At 34.2% G+C, this 17,063-nt stretch overlaps 1 protein-coding gene across 14 annotated transcripts in view; it reads right to left on the bottom strand.

Annotated features, from left to right (window-relative positions):
• The window catches only part of PDE1A (phosphodiesterase 1A), a 329,201-nt gene that overhangs the window by 44,501 nt on the left and 267,637 nt on the right, over positions 1–17,063 (bottom strand). For all 14 annotated transcript variants that reach the window (XM_049615392.1, XM_049615393.1, XM_049615396.1 and 11 more), the window contains 4 exons: positions 11,579–11,679; positions 5,805–5,930; positions 2,257–2,358; positions 1,525–1,645 (listed from right to left, as the gene is read on the bottom strand). In XM_049615392.1, coding sequence (XP_049471349.1) covers positions 1,525–1,645; positions 2,257–2,358; positions 5,805–5,930; positions 11,579–11,679 — 450 coding nt within the window. The remainder of the gene's footprint in view (positions 1–1,524; positions 1,646–2,256; positions 2,359–5,804; positions 5,931–11,578; positions 11,680–17,063) is intronic.

Below are 17,063 nucleotides of genomic sequence, written 5' to 3'. Positions count from 1 at the left end.
ATGTTTTTTTCTCTTTTTAAACTTGCTAACAATCTTATTATTTTTTCTGAGAACAAACTGCTTTCCTTGTTAATTTTTGCTGTTGTTTTTCTTCTGTTTCATTAATTTCTGCTTTTATATTTTTACTTCCTTCCAGCAACTTATTTTGCTTTTATTTCCCTAACTTCTTCAAATCATTGCTACAAGTACTGTTATTCTTTTCTAATATGAGCATTTAGAGCTACACAATTTCCTCTAAGCATTGCTTTAGCTGCATTCCACAGAACTTCACATATTGTGGTTTAATGATCATTTAAAATACTTAAAAATTTTGTCTTAACTTGAGCAAAGTCATTTTATCTGTTCATGTTTCTGTTCCTTTATTTATAATATGAGAAAATTGTTCTTAAAGATCTCTAAGTTCTCTTTAGATTTACCATTTTCTGACTAGTGTTTGGTTGAATACATGAAATTGTAATTTTTAATTGGCCATAACACACAGTTCTAGAACTGGATAAGTTTTAACATGTGTGTGTGTGTGTGTGTGTGTGTGTGTGTTTATCACAAAATGTATTAAAAATATTTTTAAGACTATTTTTAGTATGAAAATACTTAAATTTGGAAGATGCTACTGAGTAACTTTCTCTAGGACCATGCTATGCTATTTCAAAGTGAAACCATATAGCATATTCATTGACAATGGGAAACAGAAAACAGAGTCATCCAAATATAGTAATGTATTTGGTCTTTATGTCTTCAGAATAGGTATAATGTCAATTGGCCCTTTCTTACTGTATTCTTTATAATTAAAACTGTAACTTTCTTGAGTTATTTGAATCATTGTAACAAATTGTCAGACCTGAGGAGGGTCATGGGAATCCTGAATTTATAACCAGTGGTCAGAAGGGCTGGTGTCCTGGGGCCCCACTTGATGTTGGCATCTGAACTAGAGCCACTCTTATGGAAGACTGAGCCTTCACCTTGTGGGGTCTGATGCTAACTCTGGGCGGTTAGCATCACGATTGTATTGTGGTACCTCAGGTCGGAGTGGACTATTTTAAAAAAAGTATACTTGTGGTAGAGACCACTGGCCATTCCCCATGGCTAGGCTTGTTTTTTCATATAATAATCCACTTTTTACAAAGCATACATCCATCTAACGCAAAACTGTATTTCTCAGTCTTCCTTGCAACTATGCATATATGACTAAGTTATAACCAACAAGATGGACGCAGCAGTGCTGTATTTTCTCCCCTTTCCCATTCTATGATGAAAGATATTTGATGTTTCTACTCTAACATTTTACCTCTTAACAGCAGACAACAATACTAATTTGTTTGTTTCTTTCTTTCCTAAGAGTGGCATCTGAGATCCAAGACTTGACTCTCTTTAAAATATATAGTATACTACGTAGGATTAGGAAATACATTTATCTGAAAGATAAATAGTAAGTCACAAGCCCTGAATTCGGAACAAAAAAAGGTGCATGTCAATATGCGTAGTTACTATTTCCAAAAACATGTGCACATAGTGTGAAAGAGGCACCTGTAGGAAAAACTCCTCCATCAGGGCCATGGTCCACCGGTGGTGCAGCTGCCAGGATTTGGCTGGGTGGCTGATGTCTGCTGCATGGAGAATCAGGGACATCGTTTTGGCTTTGTCAATCCTGTCATATCAAGGACATGTTCAAATTATTAGGGCAAAGTAACCAGTTATAGTCTTTTTTAAAAAAAAATATTTACTTTTTATTTTTTGAAAAAATTTTCAATGTTTATTTATTTGAAAGAGAGAGAGAGAGGGAGAGAGAGAGAGAGTATACACGCAAGAGAGGGGCAGAGAGAGAGGGAAACACAGAATCTGAAACAGGCTCCAGGCTCTGAGCTGTCAGAACAGACCCCAACGCAAGGCTCGAACTTGGGAACGGCGAGATCATTATGTGAGCTGAAGCTGGACACATAACAAGCTGAGCCACCCAGGCGCCCCTAATTTTTATTTTTATTTTACAGAGAGAGCATAAGCGGGGGGGGGGGGGGAGGGCAGCAGGACAGAGAGAGAGAGAGAGAGAGAGAGAGAGAGAGAGAGAATCTTAAGCAGGCTCCACACTCAACGTGTAGCCTGATGCAGGGCTAAATTCCACCACCCTGAGATCATGACCTGAGCCGAAACCAAGAGTCAGACACTTAACAGATTGAGCCACCCAGGTGCCCCAATATCAATTACAGTCTTTTCTGAATCTAAGCCCACCAAACTTTAACATTATGAAAGAAAATAACCTACCCTTCAGGTTGCTGCAAACTGTTTCTTATATTTTTAATTTGCTGGAAGTGACCTGACATGTCTGTAGACAAAACCATTTCAATCACTAGGTTCCGAAGATCCCTGTGGAGTCATCAAAAGAAGAAAGGTTTATTTGGCCCTTGATGATTCTCAAGTAAAACATTTCTTCAAATATTACTACTTAAGTTTTATTTTTCTTAATGTATATGAGCAAAAATATGCTACTTTTTAAATATAAAAGAGCTCGCAAACTTTGACTTTATTTCATCCTTTAACTCTAATGGCTTTAGGAAGTTCCCAGGAGAGCGATCTGTGAATGATGCTGTTTAACAACTCTCCTGCTTTCCCCACCCACACGTACAACCCTCCCCTACTCATAATTACTAAATATTGTTTTTATTTCTGAAAGTATCCTGACAAATCTAAAAAAAATACTTTTATTTTACTTATTTTTTAAAGTTTATTTATTTATTTTGAGGAGGGGGTGGGGCAGAGAAAGGGAAGAGAATCCCAAGCAGGCTCCAGGCCCAGCCCAGTGCAGAGCCCAATGCAGGGCCAGATTACAACTAACTGAGATTGTGACCTGAGCCAAAATCAAGAGTTGGCCACTTAACTGACTGAGCCACCCCCGTGTTTCCCAAAATTAATTTTAAATGCAGTATTTGCTATTATTAAAACAACCACTATTTATTCAGGTAAGTCCTGAATAAGTAGTGTCCTAAGTAGTGTCCCAAGTAGTGTCCTAGGTGCTTTTATATAGGGGGTATTATTATTTCACACCAGAGGAGATTGGGGTTTTCCCAGTCACACATGTAGCTGGTACATGGCAGAGATGAGATTCAACACCAAGAGTTCCCACTCCTAAAGCTTACACTTAGACCACTTCACTGTGCCAACCTATCATCATAAGAACCCCAGAGAAGTCAAGATGCTAACGTGAGTGCAACTCTCTGTTTAAGCTTTTGGGACCCTGACACTACAACATATTGCAGACAGAGCTATTGAAAGTTTGATCAAATTTAAATCTGAGCTATAAATACAGTGACCATATCACAAAATCTATGCATGAATAACTCATTCTCACAGTAAGTTGGAAATAAGTTACCACAGGAAAGGCTTCATTGCTCAGTATAGATAGGTAGAAAAGTCACTTATACTGGAAATCATATTTTATTTTCATTCTGTGGCATGGTCACTGGAGTAAGCTAAATAAAAGGTGTGTGGTAAACTTGCATTATAATCTTGTGTCGAAGATATTTTACTTAAAGGTGGTATGACTGGATGCTTTTTTTTTTTTTTAACAAAAGCATATTAGAGGTACTTGCTGAAAATTATGGGTCCTTAATTAAATTGCATTTTTCAGATGGGCACTGTGAGAAATCACTACGCTGATTACTGTTAATGATATTGAATAGCCTGCTTAGCATACTTGCTCCTAAATATTAAAGGAAACTAAAGATAATGAAATTATTTTTAATACATTTTTTTCTCTGGAATTATGAAGAGACCCATATTACAATAGCAGCTGAACCAAAATATTCATTTTAACTAAGAAAAAATGAGATGAATGTTTTATGAAATCTTAAAATTTAGTACATTTTACTTTGTAAGTGATTAGTAAGTGCTAGATATTATCAGTAATCAGCTAATAATGTATCAGTAAACTAGGCAAAATAGTGCACAAGGTAATGTTACTTTATGAATCTTCCTTACCAAATTTTTAAATTATTTCATTTATGGTTACTAAAGTTAAATTAAGATAAATAGGTATGCAAACCAAAAACCTACACAGTTTTTAAAAAGCTATCTATATTTTAATTTGTGGTAAAATATTATCAATTTTATACTAGCAAATATATCTTTTGTAGCTTTTAGAAACAGTGTTGTATCTATTAAATTCTACAATCTGTATGATATTATAGTATTAAAACAATTCTGTAAAACCATTCAATTAGGATGATTCTGAGAAGTTACTGTATAGAAATTTATAAAATATTATAGGAATAAATTATTAGAATACTAAAGATGCTGAAGAACAAAAATGTAATAGGAAAAAAATTACATTGAAATTGCAACAGAATCAACTTTGGGAAGGAAAAAGATTAATTTAAAGGAATAACAGTAAAAATTAATAATATAAATGTTACTTCTGGGAGTAATAATCGCTGATAAAAATTAAATTAATACTCTAAATGAGTACTCTGCAAAAGAGAGTACATTTCTTGGACCTTAGCAAATACCTCCAAACTTATCTCCCTACTCCTACGTATACCCTTCTATTCTCCACATAGCCCACCAGTGGTAGCTTTAAAATCCCTTCACGATTAGATGGTGGCCTTCTTAGCTGGAAACACAACTGAGCTATTGTTTCCTGCAGAATAAAATGAAAGGCCCAAACTGGGTTCCCAAATTTCTCCCCCCCCCCCACATCAGATCTGCTTCCAAGGTTGCAAAAGCGAGCCCATGTTTTATACAGCTTCAAAAGTGGCCTTGAAAAACCAGAAAGCTTGAGTATTTGGAAAAGTAACCATCAGAAATTAGGGCTTGTTTTAAAAACCATTCATTCTTTAATTCATTCATTCATTCATTCACTCATTCATTCATTTTGAGGCAGCTCTTCATCCCAAAGCATTTCTTTGAACATTTCTTTTTACCTTGATTTAAAGAAAAAAATTAAAAACCTGTGATATTTAAATGGGAACCTTTTCAGCTCACTAACTTTTAACAAAATCTTTGTTAAAGATAAGGCTTTTAAAAAAATAAGTAGGTCTCACTGAATAGTAGGGACATACAGACATATTTGCACTAAATATCTCGATGTTTATCAGAAATTCATACTTAACCGGACACCCTTTATCTTTATTTGCTAAATCCGGCAGCCTTATAGTCAAATGAAGGTGTTGATGATGACCAAAGGTAGAAGGAGGAGGAAAAGTTACTCTGAGCAGTAGGGGTACATCTTGTTATCTCCCCCTACATGGCAACAAGTATCACCAATCCATGAATGTTTTTTGTTGTTGTTGTTGTTTGTTTATCTTAAGCAGATGGATGCCCTGAAGAAAAGGTAAGATTTCCCTCTGCATCTGGGTGATTTTACCATATTATGTTTGTAATTTTTTCCTTCAAACAATGAATTTTTTTAAAAAAAAGCTAAACTCCACATATAGAAAAATAATATAGGAAGGAATCCATATTACATTACAATTTTGAATTTATTTAGGACCACATATTGGTATAATTAAGCAGAGCTCCATTCAAGAGAGTACATAATTACTCTCTGGAAGTATTTGTTGTGTGGTATGTGGTCTTATGGGTTGGCTATGATGGAAACAGATGCTGAATTAGCCTGGAAAATAGTTTAACTCCCACCAGCAGAGACTGGCTCCTGGAAGTCTTCTAGGTACTAATCCTTCTTAGAGTCATCTAGTCAAAGGGAATTTTTATAACATGAATAAAAGATTGATTTTCATCCATTTTCTTCACTTTAAATCACATCACTTAACTGTTTCCTGAAATTAAATTTTCTCTAGGCTTCCTCTGAAACTCACCTCCAGTCATCTTTGGATAAATTTATCAAAACATTCATTTCTTCTTCTTGCATAAGCCGATAAGCTGCACTCACATGGTGATTCTCAAGGACTGAGCGATCATTATATAAAAGGGCAACATCTGACCTGAGAATTAAAAACAAAATGTAAAGTACAGGATTCTTTAAATTTCATGAGTGTTGAATAAGAATACTCAAGTCACAAGATATCTATCTCATCAGTAAAAATTGATCTATTTGTCTATTCTTTTACCATTACCACACTATCTTGACTACTGTAGCTTTGTAGTGAGTCTTGAAGTTAGATAGTGTCAATTCTCCAACATTGTTCTTCTCCCTCAGTAACGTATTGGCTATTCTGGTTCTTTTGCCTTTCCATATAAACTTTAACTCTGTTTGTCAATATTCACAAAATAACTTTCTGGGAGTTTGGTATTGCATTGAATCTGTAGATCAAATTGAGAAGAACTGACATCTTGACAATACTGAATTTTCCTACCATGAACATGGAATATCTCTCCATTGATTTAGTTCTTCTTTGAATTCTGTCATCAGGTTTTATAGTTTTCCTGGTATATATCTTATCCATATTTTGTTAGATTTACACCTAAGTATTTCATTTGTTTGGAATTTCAATTTTTTGATGTTAATATAAATGATATTGTGATTTTAATTTCAAATTCCACTTGTTCATTGCTGGTATACAGGAAAATAGCTGAATTTTGTGTGTTAACCCTATATCCTGCAAAGTTTCTGTAATTGCTTGTTAGTTCTATCAGTTTTTTCATCAATTCTTTTGGATTTTCTATATAAACTATCATGTCACTTGTGAACAAAGACAGTTTTATGCCATCTTTCCCAATCTCTATACCTTTTGTTTCCTTTTCTTATCTTATTGCATTAAGTAGGACTTCCACTGTGATATTAAAAAAAAAAAAAATAGTGAGAAGGAACATCCTTGCCTTGTTCCTGATCTTAGTGGAAAAACTTCAAGTTTCTCACTGTGAAGTGTGCTATTAGTTGTCAAGTTTTTGTAGACATTCTTCATCAAGTTGAGGAAAGTCTCCTATATTCCTAGTTTACTGAGCATTTTTATCATGAATGGTGTTGGATTTTGTCAAATGCCTTTTCTGCATCTTGATATCATCATGTGTTTTTGTTCTTTAGCATGTTGATATGATGATTACCTTAACTGATTTTTGAATGTTCAGCTTGGGACTAAATCCCACTTGGTTATAGTGTTTCATTTCCTTTTAATTATCATAGTTTGAATATATTATGCCTTTTCCTTTAAATTTGTAATCCAGATACCTGTGATTTAATTTAGATATGCCAAACAAAGGGAAAAAAATTACTTGACATTTTCATTCAATCTGAATGAATCAACCCTCTGTTGATGAATCAACCCATTCCAGATAGTTGATTACCCACTATTTCCTATTAGCTTGGACTAAAATTACTTTGGGTGGGGGATGGAGGATGGAGGGGATAATATAAATCATTTGGTCTATTTATGATTCTAGGTTTTTTTTCTCCCATATAATGTTGCAATTCAATTTGAATATTTTGATCCCATAGCATTAAATTAACTGAGAAAATCATTTTTTAAACAAAATGTATGTTTCACCACCAATTTATAATGAACATTTTAAAATAATGAATTCATCAAGGGAAGTTTTCTTTTGTTTTTCACCTGTCCATATTTTCACATCATTTTATCATATCACTTGATCAAATAAACTATTTCAAGTTGCATTGTTGAAGTTAGTATTCTAGCATAAAGTTTGAAATATTCCAAGCATTCTCACATCTGTATAATGGAGCTCTGGTTGCTTATTCTTCTATCTTCTTAGGTTGCCAGATCATTTTGCAAGTGTGGAATGGAAGCAGAACCACTATGTTCAATGAATTAAAATGGTAAATCCATGTATATAAGTTGGCAAGTTGGAAGTAGGCAGCAAAAATAGCAAAAGGAAAGTCAATCTAAAACCTGTACAACTTTGCCTCCACTTTCCCCAATGCCCAGAGTCTTCATTTTTCGTTCCTTCTGGTAGGGATATACTTTTGTCTTACTAAGCCTAAGACTTACTGTTTGTTTTAGGCTTTTCAGTCAGTAGTACTGATTATAGCACTCACCACTGAATGTTTACCAAAAAAAAAAAAAAAAAAAAAAATAGGTGAGAATAAATAAAAGAAAGAACTAAAGAAGCCTGGTTTTTGTTGTAAGTTACCTATTTGAGATTTGTATCTAATAATCTACCAGATAAACCAAGCTTAATTATTAATCCAGCATAGGGAAAATGACCTATTAAGAAGAACAATTACGTATCTTCTGTTTCTAGACTATCATAGAAGTAGAAAAACATATGTAATTAGCTAATAGTACATAACTTCAAAATAGTTTTAATTTCAACCATGGCCTAAAAATTCCTTAACCGATAATCATAACTCAATATACAGAAAAGTACACCTGCAAGCCTTATTTAAAAGATAATTAAATATATGTTTCCAATCTCTAGAATTTCACTCAGATTATGGGAAAAACTGACTTGTAAATCACATATCATTTGTGTCATATGGCCTCAAATCTAGCCATGGCAGTGTTATTACATGATATAGCTCCAAGTAATACTGTCTTCTACTTTCAGCATCAAGCAAAAATGTATTTTTGAACCAGATTTAATTGTAAGAAACTATTATGATTTTGTCTCATAAATCAACAGGATTCTGAGAATACAGCACTGTCTTAATGTTTGAGATGGTCTTTGCTAAGAAAAGAACAACTCTAAGCAACAATTAGTATCCATAGTAACATGTAGCTCAGTATTTTCACAAAAAAAATTATTTTTATTTATTTACACTTTCAAGGATTTCATGTATTTTAATGTGTGTATTGAACTCAAATTTAGCACTGCACTATGTTCTAAATTATTTTTCACTTTTCATTACCCAGTATAGAGTTTTCCAAATTAGAAAAGCATTTTAAATTCAAGTAAAAATGAATAATATAAAATACAATAGAATTATTGATATTAGTAACATAAGACCTTATTTTTTCTTGGACAAAATATAAAGGCAACAGAGTTTTAAAAGCACACTATATTGTTAGATTTGTGGTCATTACAACTTTTTATTCATAGAATTTTCAAGTTCTTGTATAATTAATCCTTTAAATTGATCCTGATAAGCAATTTATAACAAAATAAACAAAATACTAGACCTTTTCTCTCCTTTATATACAATTTCTTAATGTAAAATTGGGGGGAAAAAAAGAACTCTTCTTCCTCCTCCCTCTCCTCTTCCTTTACTCTTTTTCTTCTCCTCCTTCCCTTCTTCCTTCTCTTCCACCACCTCCTTCTTTTTCTCCATTTCCTTATCCTTCTCTGCAGTCCAAAGTATAAGTAAGTTAGGACTCTTCCTCCAGTTGTAAATGGATGGTAAAGGAGAAAGCTAGAAGAGACAGCCTGACACTGCCGCTGGAGAAGGCCAGTCCATTGCCTTCACTTTTCAAAGTAGAAACAAGAAGTGTTCATTGGTAACAAATCTCTCACTCCTTTTCTCCTAAAACTATTGCCCTATACAGGGCTCAGTTCAGTAATGAGCTATCTTTAATTAAAATCTCACTCATTATGGATTCAGGGGACGTGGAAGAGTCGTTGACAAGAAAAAATGATCTGCACAGTCTACCTTTGCTCTGATGTTCAGCACAAAAATGGAACAACTCTCTCCACTCTGCAATGTGTAGGTTATTAACACCCCCTTCCACATGACCTGACCTCAATGTCTCTTTTTTCCCTTCTTGTTCTGCCAATCTTAGGGACTCTGGGTTTACACAGAATGCCTTCTTCAATATTTCACTGTATTTCAACTCTCCCTCTGTCTCCATCAAGGGACCACGTTTTCTAAGCCCATCCCATTTCAGGCTATAGAAGACTGGAACTATCATGCATCTGCCTCTGGCCATGGGATCAGAGTTGTAGGAAGAGGCTAGATTGAGAGTATCCCTCTTCTCAGCTTCTGAATTCTGCTACTGCCATCAGCTGACTATGTGTACATAGATAGATCATTTCACCTCTTGAGGTTTTTTTTCTCTGCTTAGGTTGTGAGACTTTGACCAGATGATCCATAATGTGGCTTTCTGTCACTTAGTCACTTGAGGCACTAAAAATGTCTAATATTTCAATAAAATGTTCCTATGCTCCCCACATTGAAAAATAATTTCCTATAGCTGCAAAATCAGGTGTTAACAATATTGCTATTAAAAAACAAATGAACAGACCACACAAAAACCTGCACATAAATGTTTATAGCCTCTTTATTTATAACCTTTATTCAAAAATTTGGAAGTAACCAAGATATCTGTCAATTGGTGAATAAGGAGAGAACCTTTGCCACATGCATACAATGTAATGTTTGTTGTTCACCAGTGAAAAGAAATGAGCGATATATAGCACAAAGACTACGCCAGAATATGTACTATGGACTTTTAGTGAATAATAATTACAAATAATATTTCATTAATTATAACAAATGTACCATACCGATGCAAGATGTTAACAATAGGGGAAGCTGTAGGGTGGGGAAAGAGTACATGGTAACTATGTACTTTTCAGTTTTTCTGAGAATCTAAAGCTGCTCTAAGAAATAAAGTCTATTAATTTAAAAAATGAAAAAGTAAAAAATAAATTTAATTTTCCCTCAACAAGAATAGACAGGTCTACAGTAGTTCCAGAGAAACATCAGTCTGTCAATGTACATCTCCATCTCAAGCATATTTGACTAGTAAAAGACAGAGAAATTTCAGGATCCAATGTATAGAAAGCGAATTGGATCATGATGGGTCCTAGACACGTTCTGCCTCCCAGGCACTGAGATCTCTGTGCAACCAAAAGAGCAGAGAGCACCTTTCTGTTACGAACTGAATTATTTCCCTCCCAAATCCTTATGTTGATGTACTCACCCTTTGTACCTTAGAATGGGACTGTATATGGATATAGGCTTTTAAAGAGGTAATTAAAGTTAAATGAGGTCATAAGGGTGAGGCCTAACCAATATGGCGGTATTTTTCTTATAGGAAGAGAAAGAGATACCAGGAATGTGTACCCACAGAAAAAAAGTCATGTGAACACAGTGAAAGAGCAGCCATCTGCAAGCCAACGAGAGGGGTTTCAGCAGAAACCAAACCTGCTGACATTTCTTGGACTTCTAGACTCCAAAACTGTGAGAAAATTTCTGTTATTTAAACCACCCAATCTGTGATTTTGTGATGATAAATATATCTCCACTCTGGTATTTTGATTCTAATAACTGCCATTATTACCATCACTAAAAAATACCATTTTCTGATTATTTTAACCTTAGAACTTCATGCTAACCTGGAAATACAGTTTCTTTGATTTTTTTTTCAGAAGTACAATTTTATTACTTTCAAATACATAATGATACTAAACTGATGCCTTAAACAATATGTTGTAAGATTTGTCTCAGTGAGCAGATGTCTGACTTGTGTGATAGTTCAGAATATTAATTCTGGGCAGAAAGAAGTTGTATGACACATTTTTACATTCTCTAAATTGCTAAATATGTCACCAAATATTTGTACAATTTTCTTGATAAATAAAAATCGTTTGTTAGCTTAAGAAATTTTGCTAAAATCTATTAAAACTATTCTTATTAGACATATTCGCTGTTATTTTTAAATTTTCTTAAAAATAAGTAATAGGTGGAAAATAAATTTCAAGTTTTAATTAAAAGTTAATACTTTATATAACTTACCTAGTCTGAATGTGAAAGTTGTTTGTGGTTCCTGTATGCTCATAATCATGAATGGCAGCAGCAAAGACCATTGCTAAAATTTCCAGTTCAGTGAGCCAGTGCTAGTAAATTAAAGAAAGATACCATGGTATTTAGAAAGCAGAGCCATCTTGTATTTCTACAAAAGAGATTTTTCAGTGCACCCAGTATAAGTAGTCATATATATATATTAAATTATTTTTATTGATCTTAAAATACTTTTTTCCCTTATTTCACATACATTAATTGCATAATGGATGCTTCATGAAGTCAATGATTGTTTCATGGCTTGTAAATTCAAAAAGAGACATTATAATGTTCCTTGCTAATCAGAAAAGGAGTAATTTTCTATGATTTAAAAGGTGAACCCTCACTGGGTTTTTGAATTCAAAGGGGTTTGTTGCTAATTAAAATTAGCAATTTGGGTTCTCATGAAATCAGTTATAGTGTAGTGATTTCTTTTAGTTTAGTAATTTTTAACATATAGCCCATATATCATTGAAATGTTTTTAGCTCAACTTTTGTAGAAGCCTCTTCTATCAGGAAATTTCCTAAGAGTTGAAAATATTCACTTTTCTCATTAGAGAAACTGAACTTTGTTTTTATATTTAAAAATTTGGAAGAGTTTCTAAGAATTTACTAAATTTACTCTTCATAGCACACATACTCTTGACTGTGCATATAAGTTAGTAATAAAAGAGAGAATAAATGTTTCATATAAAATCCAGACCACCTGCTTCAATATACATTGATCGTTCTGTTATCCATTGGACGGTTTAACAAATTTCTCTGCTATTATAAGCCTACTTTGGTAATTTGATAGTTTATTCATCGCTGACATTTAACATAACAGTTTTACTCCTCTATTATGGTAACCACATGTGACCACTTAAACTGAAAATAAATATAATTAAATAAAATTAAGCTCATTTTCCCAGTCACAGAAACCAAATTTTAGCTGCTTCATAGTCACATGTAGCAAGTAGTTACCAGATGGAACAGTGCAGTGTTCCTATCATCACAGACAGTTCTATTAGATAGAACCACCAGTAGGTGGTACTTGATGGTAGTAATGGAGGATCCAAATGATATGGAGCTTGCTCTTAGTAGTCTCATTCCATATACTTGAAACAATTAAATTGTACAAAGCAACAGAAAAATATAATGTAAACTACATGCATACTTGATAAAAGATCACAGTTTGAAGTACAATCAAAGAGCAGATTGAATGTCTATTTGATGGCAGTGATCTTGAAAGAAGGATGGACAAAGATTAGTATCTAAATGCAGTGTTAGGAACAGAGAGATTCTAAATAGAGCAAATGCAGAATGAGAGTGTAGAGGTTGATATGAAAGTCGAATTGCCAATTGTGTTGGAAAGTCAAGTGGAATGAGAATGGAAAGAGAGTGCAGCTTATGGGAAGAGTTGATAGACTACTTTGATTAGAGCTGATGAATTTGGATTTTGCATAAAATGCAAGAGGGAGCCATTGTAGGTCCATGACTCAGGAATGAGAGGTGACAACTGTTGAATTTCATAATTGACAAAGGCATGATCTTATTAATCTTTGCTCCCCTTCACATAACCTATCATAGTAATTGGCACATAGTAGGAACTTAATATTTGTCTGTTGACTTGAATTTCACCAGTTTTGTATTAGGAGGAGGTAGTAAGGAATAGTTGAAAGAGATTGTGGAATCAGACAATTTCTGGTTTTAAATCTTTGTCGATCATTAGGCAAACAAGTTATTTACCCTCTCAGCCAGAGCTCTCATGAAAATAGAATTAGTGATCATTCCCTGTGGAATTTTAAAAGAAGTTTTAAGTTAATGTATTCGCTGTACTTTTTCACAAATCTTGTCATATAGTAAAATACAGAACAGATGCCATTTTCCTGAACTTATTACCTTAAATGCACTGTAGAAGGCATTGAGTCTGGGAAATAATAGTGAGCTAACATATCTTTAGTGATTGCAATTCAAGAATAAATAGTCTCACAGCTGGATGACTGAAGCAGAAATGATTTTCAGAACCAAAGGGAGTTGATATAGCTGGCTATTCTGTGTTTATGGGTGCATTTAATTGTGAGTCATTAAAAGGAAGAATGGGCTGTATTATAAACTGAAGTAAGACTGGGCCTCCAATGTCCCCAGCGAGACCATGGAATTAAACACCATGAAATGAATAGCAAGCAACTAAAGTTAAACCAGTTCTTGAGCCCCCAGAAACCCATTGTTTTATAAAAAAAATTATTCCTAGAAAAAAGTCACCTGTTTTCTTAAGTATTTCCTGTTGATTATATTTAAGATTTATATATTTAACTGTGATTTTAAAAAAGTAACATTCAATATCTATAATAACATAGAATATGAAGTTGCAATTATACAAAAATACAATTAGGGCAGCAGAGATAAATTTTAATTATAGATTATCTCATAAGTATTTAAAATTATTATCTTCCTAGCTGTCAAAATTGGTTATACTTATTTCCTGTTTTTAGTCTCATTATTCTCTGCTTCCCATAAATAGTACTTCTTCCATGAATCTCTCTTATTTATTGCCACATTATAGCCCTAATAAATAATTTTAAATTATAAAATGGTTTGGAAAGAGAGAAATGCTGAACCCTCACACTCAATTTAAAAGCACATCTATTCTGCATTAGCAAAAGTAGAATTTGGGGCTGATTTTTTAGCTTCTTGGTTGTTAATTCATTTTACACTGGTGCCAAATGAGAATTCTAACTCAGAAAATGAATGTTTAAATGCATAGATTTTGTAAATGATGCACGAGGACACGCCAGAGAAAATGAGACTGAATCCTATCACTCTTCCCAACTAGCATAGTGATCCATACGTAACCTATACTCTTCTGATTCCTCACGGACAGGCATAAAGGGTAAAAATGATGAGTCATGAGCAGTGCAGACACTGTGCTTCATCTAAACTACAGTTTTCACTTTGCATAGAGGAATGCTTAGGGAGACTAACTCTAAAAATGAGAAGTCCTCAAATTACATCATAGGGAGATACTGACCACTATCAACAGTTCGCACAATGATGACAGAAAGAAAGAAGAAACTAACATTAACTGGACATTTTAGTTATATGGTCTCTAATTTGTATAATCATCCTATTTTCCATTTATGAGGTAAGTATTTTTACCTTCATCTGGCAGCAAACAAAGCTGAATCCTAAAGAATTGAATCAACCTGCCAAAGGCCACATAGCTATCAAGTGGAAGAGCAGGAATTCACCCCCAAATCTGATTTCAAAGTTTCTGTTCCTTCCAGAGATCAAAATATTCCTTCCATGGATGACAACAGCATTTGTTACTTGAGGGAGGTAATATGCAGAACACATTCTTCTAAGGTTTCAAAAGCAGAATTTCTAGATAATTTAACTGGGTATATTGATGGGTAGAAGCTAATAAAGCTCTAAGACTTATGATGTAAATTTTCATACCTCAATTTTTCAGTGTGTGTGTTTATATGTGTAAGGTTGGGAGAATTTCAGGTCAGAAAATCACATTGACCTATTAGTTCCTGGTGTGTCTAAAAGAGGATAATTAATAACTCTTTTAGTTAAATTATTGGGTTGGGTACTTTTTCTCTATCCCTTTGAATAGGATGACATAGTTTGCTATAACTTACCCAGTATAGAAAGTGAGTGTTATAATAATATTAATACATAATACACATAAAGTAATATATAATAAAAATAAGTTAATAATTGTTATCGACGTGAGGGTGTGTGTTAATACCCATTATGTGTCAGGAACTAGGTTAGGTGCTTTACATATATGATATCATTGACTCTTCACTGGTGGTCAGTATTATTAACCACATATTAATGACAAGAAAACCAAGGTAGAGAGCGAGTGAGCTAGGGTAGTGGTAAAGCAGGATTTCACACCTATGTCTGATTGCCTTGAAAGCCTGTACCCTTTCCACTCTTCCAAACATTGCTGTCTGGGAAGCCATTTGTAAAAACAGAATTCCCACACAGTTTGTAGAACACAGAGTGGTACATTTTCTGTAGACTGATTGGAGAACAATTGAGTCATTCCAGAGTGTGGGGGTCTATTTCTGGGTGTGGTCAGTAGACTGCAACTGCCAAAGGAAATAGATCTCACATCATCTTTCTTTCTTCTACTCTTAATGTTAGAACACAGTGCCAGGAGCCCTTAAATACAAGTGTTCCTTTCAAGACCTCGGATGATTTGAAATTCAATGAGATATTTGAAGGTGGCTTGGTAGCACTTGGTGAAGGAATTTGCTCTTTAGCAAATGGATTGAGCTACCACACACCACTGTCACCTTGGCACAGAACTACAAGTTAACTAAGTGATAAAGGATAGAAAGAGACAGAGGCTGTACCGACATCCAATCTCTCTGCAGTGTCTACTCCCAAGCCAAGAGTATCCCATCTGACATTAACAAATGGAAGGACACTGGCTTCATCACAATCCCCTTCAGGCACTGGTCCTTAGAACACTTTGCAGGTGACAGGCTGTGTGAGTCACCTGACAATTTGGGGCTGCCACTGGAGTGCTCCATAAATGTCACACAGATAAGACTGTCCTGAAACAGCAGGACATCAACTAAAATACTGAAGTCAGTGACTTCAGTAACTTTCCCAAAGCTATAAAGCTGGCAGTGAAATCTAGTTTTGGCAACACTGTCAATAAATTCGTAATTCATTTTGCCTTTCCTCTTAGCATCTATCATAAAATTTCTCATTACTCTCTGCAGTTTAAATGTATCTTCCTGATCTTGGACAACAGTGACAATCTTCCACTAGGCTGTTTTTGTAATGGCCAAACTAATGGATGATTAAAGAGCCCACTAACACATTTTTGCTGAAGGATGAATAAATCAGAAACAAGTTCCCCCAAGAAAACCTGCTAAAGTAGAGTGAAGTTATGTTTATGACTGGTAAGTTATGGTCCTCTCAAAGAGTGACTATGTGATCTTCACTAATGTCAACTTCTAGGAGTCCTGCCGGGCTGGACCAGCTTTGTCCAGTATTCTGGAGAAGTTGGAATGGCTTGGTATATCCAGGAAAAAGTCCTCCTCACAATTCCGAGGAAAAAGTTCCATTGTGGATTTGAATTTCTCTATTTACCAATAATACAGCATCCTTCATTTCTTCAAACAGAGATTTCATTTCAGAACAGAGATTCTGAGGCTAAAATAGGAGACTTTTATTTAGCTCCCTTTACACTGATAGCGAAAATAAAATATACTTAAGCAGAAACATTTTTAAATGATGAAATTTTGCTTACCTCCCAGCATAAAATGGCATATATCTTCTCACTGCATGTCATAATTAAAGTAGATATTTTATTAGACTGAAGGCTTTACTTTTCCATTCCATTAAGTTCTGAAAAAACTGAATCACTTCAGTTTACATTTCAGGATACCACTTACATGTTATGTTTTTGAGTTAACTTTTTCAAAGCCAC

Source organism: Panthera uncia (assembly GCF_023721935.1).
Source record: "Panthera uncia isolate 11264 chromosome C1 unlocalized genomic scaffold, Puncia_PCG_1.0 HiC_scaffold_3, whole genome shotgun sequence".
Lineage (NCBI taxonomy): Eukaryota > Metazoa > Chordata > Mammalia > Carnivora > Felidae > Panthera > Panthera uncia.
Note: the sequence above shows the minus strand (reverse complement) of the source record. Positions and strands in the feature narration are given on the sequence as shown.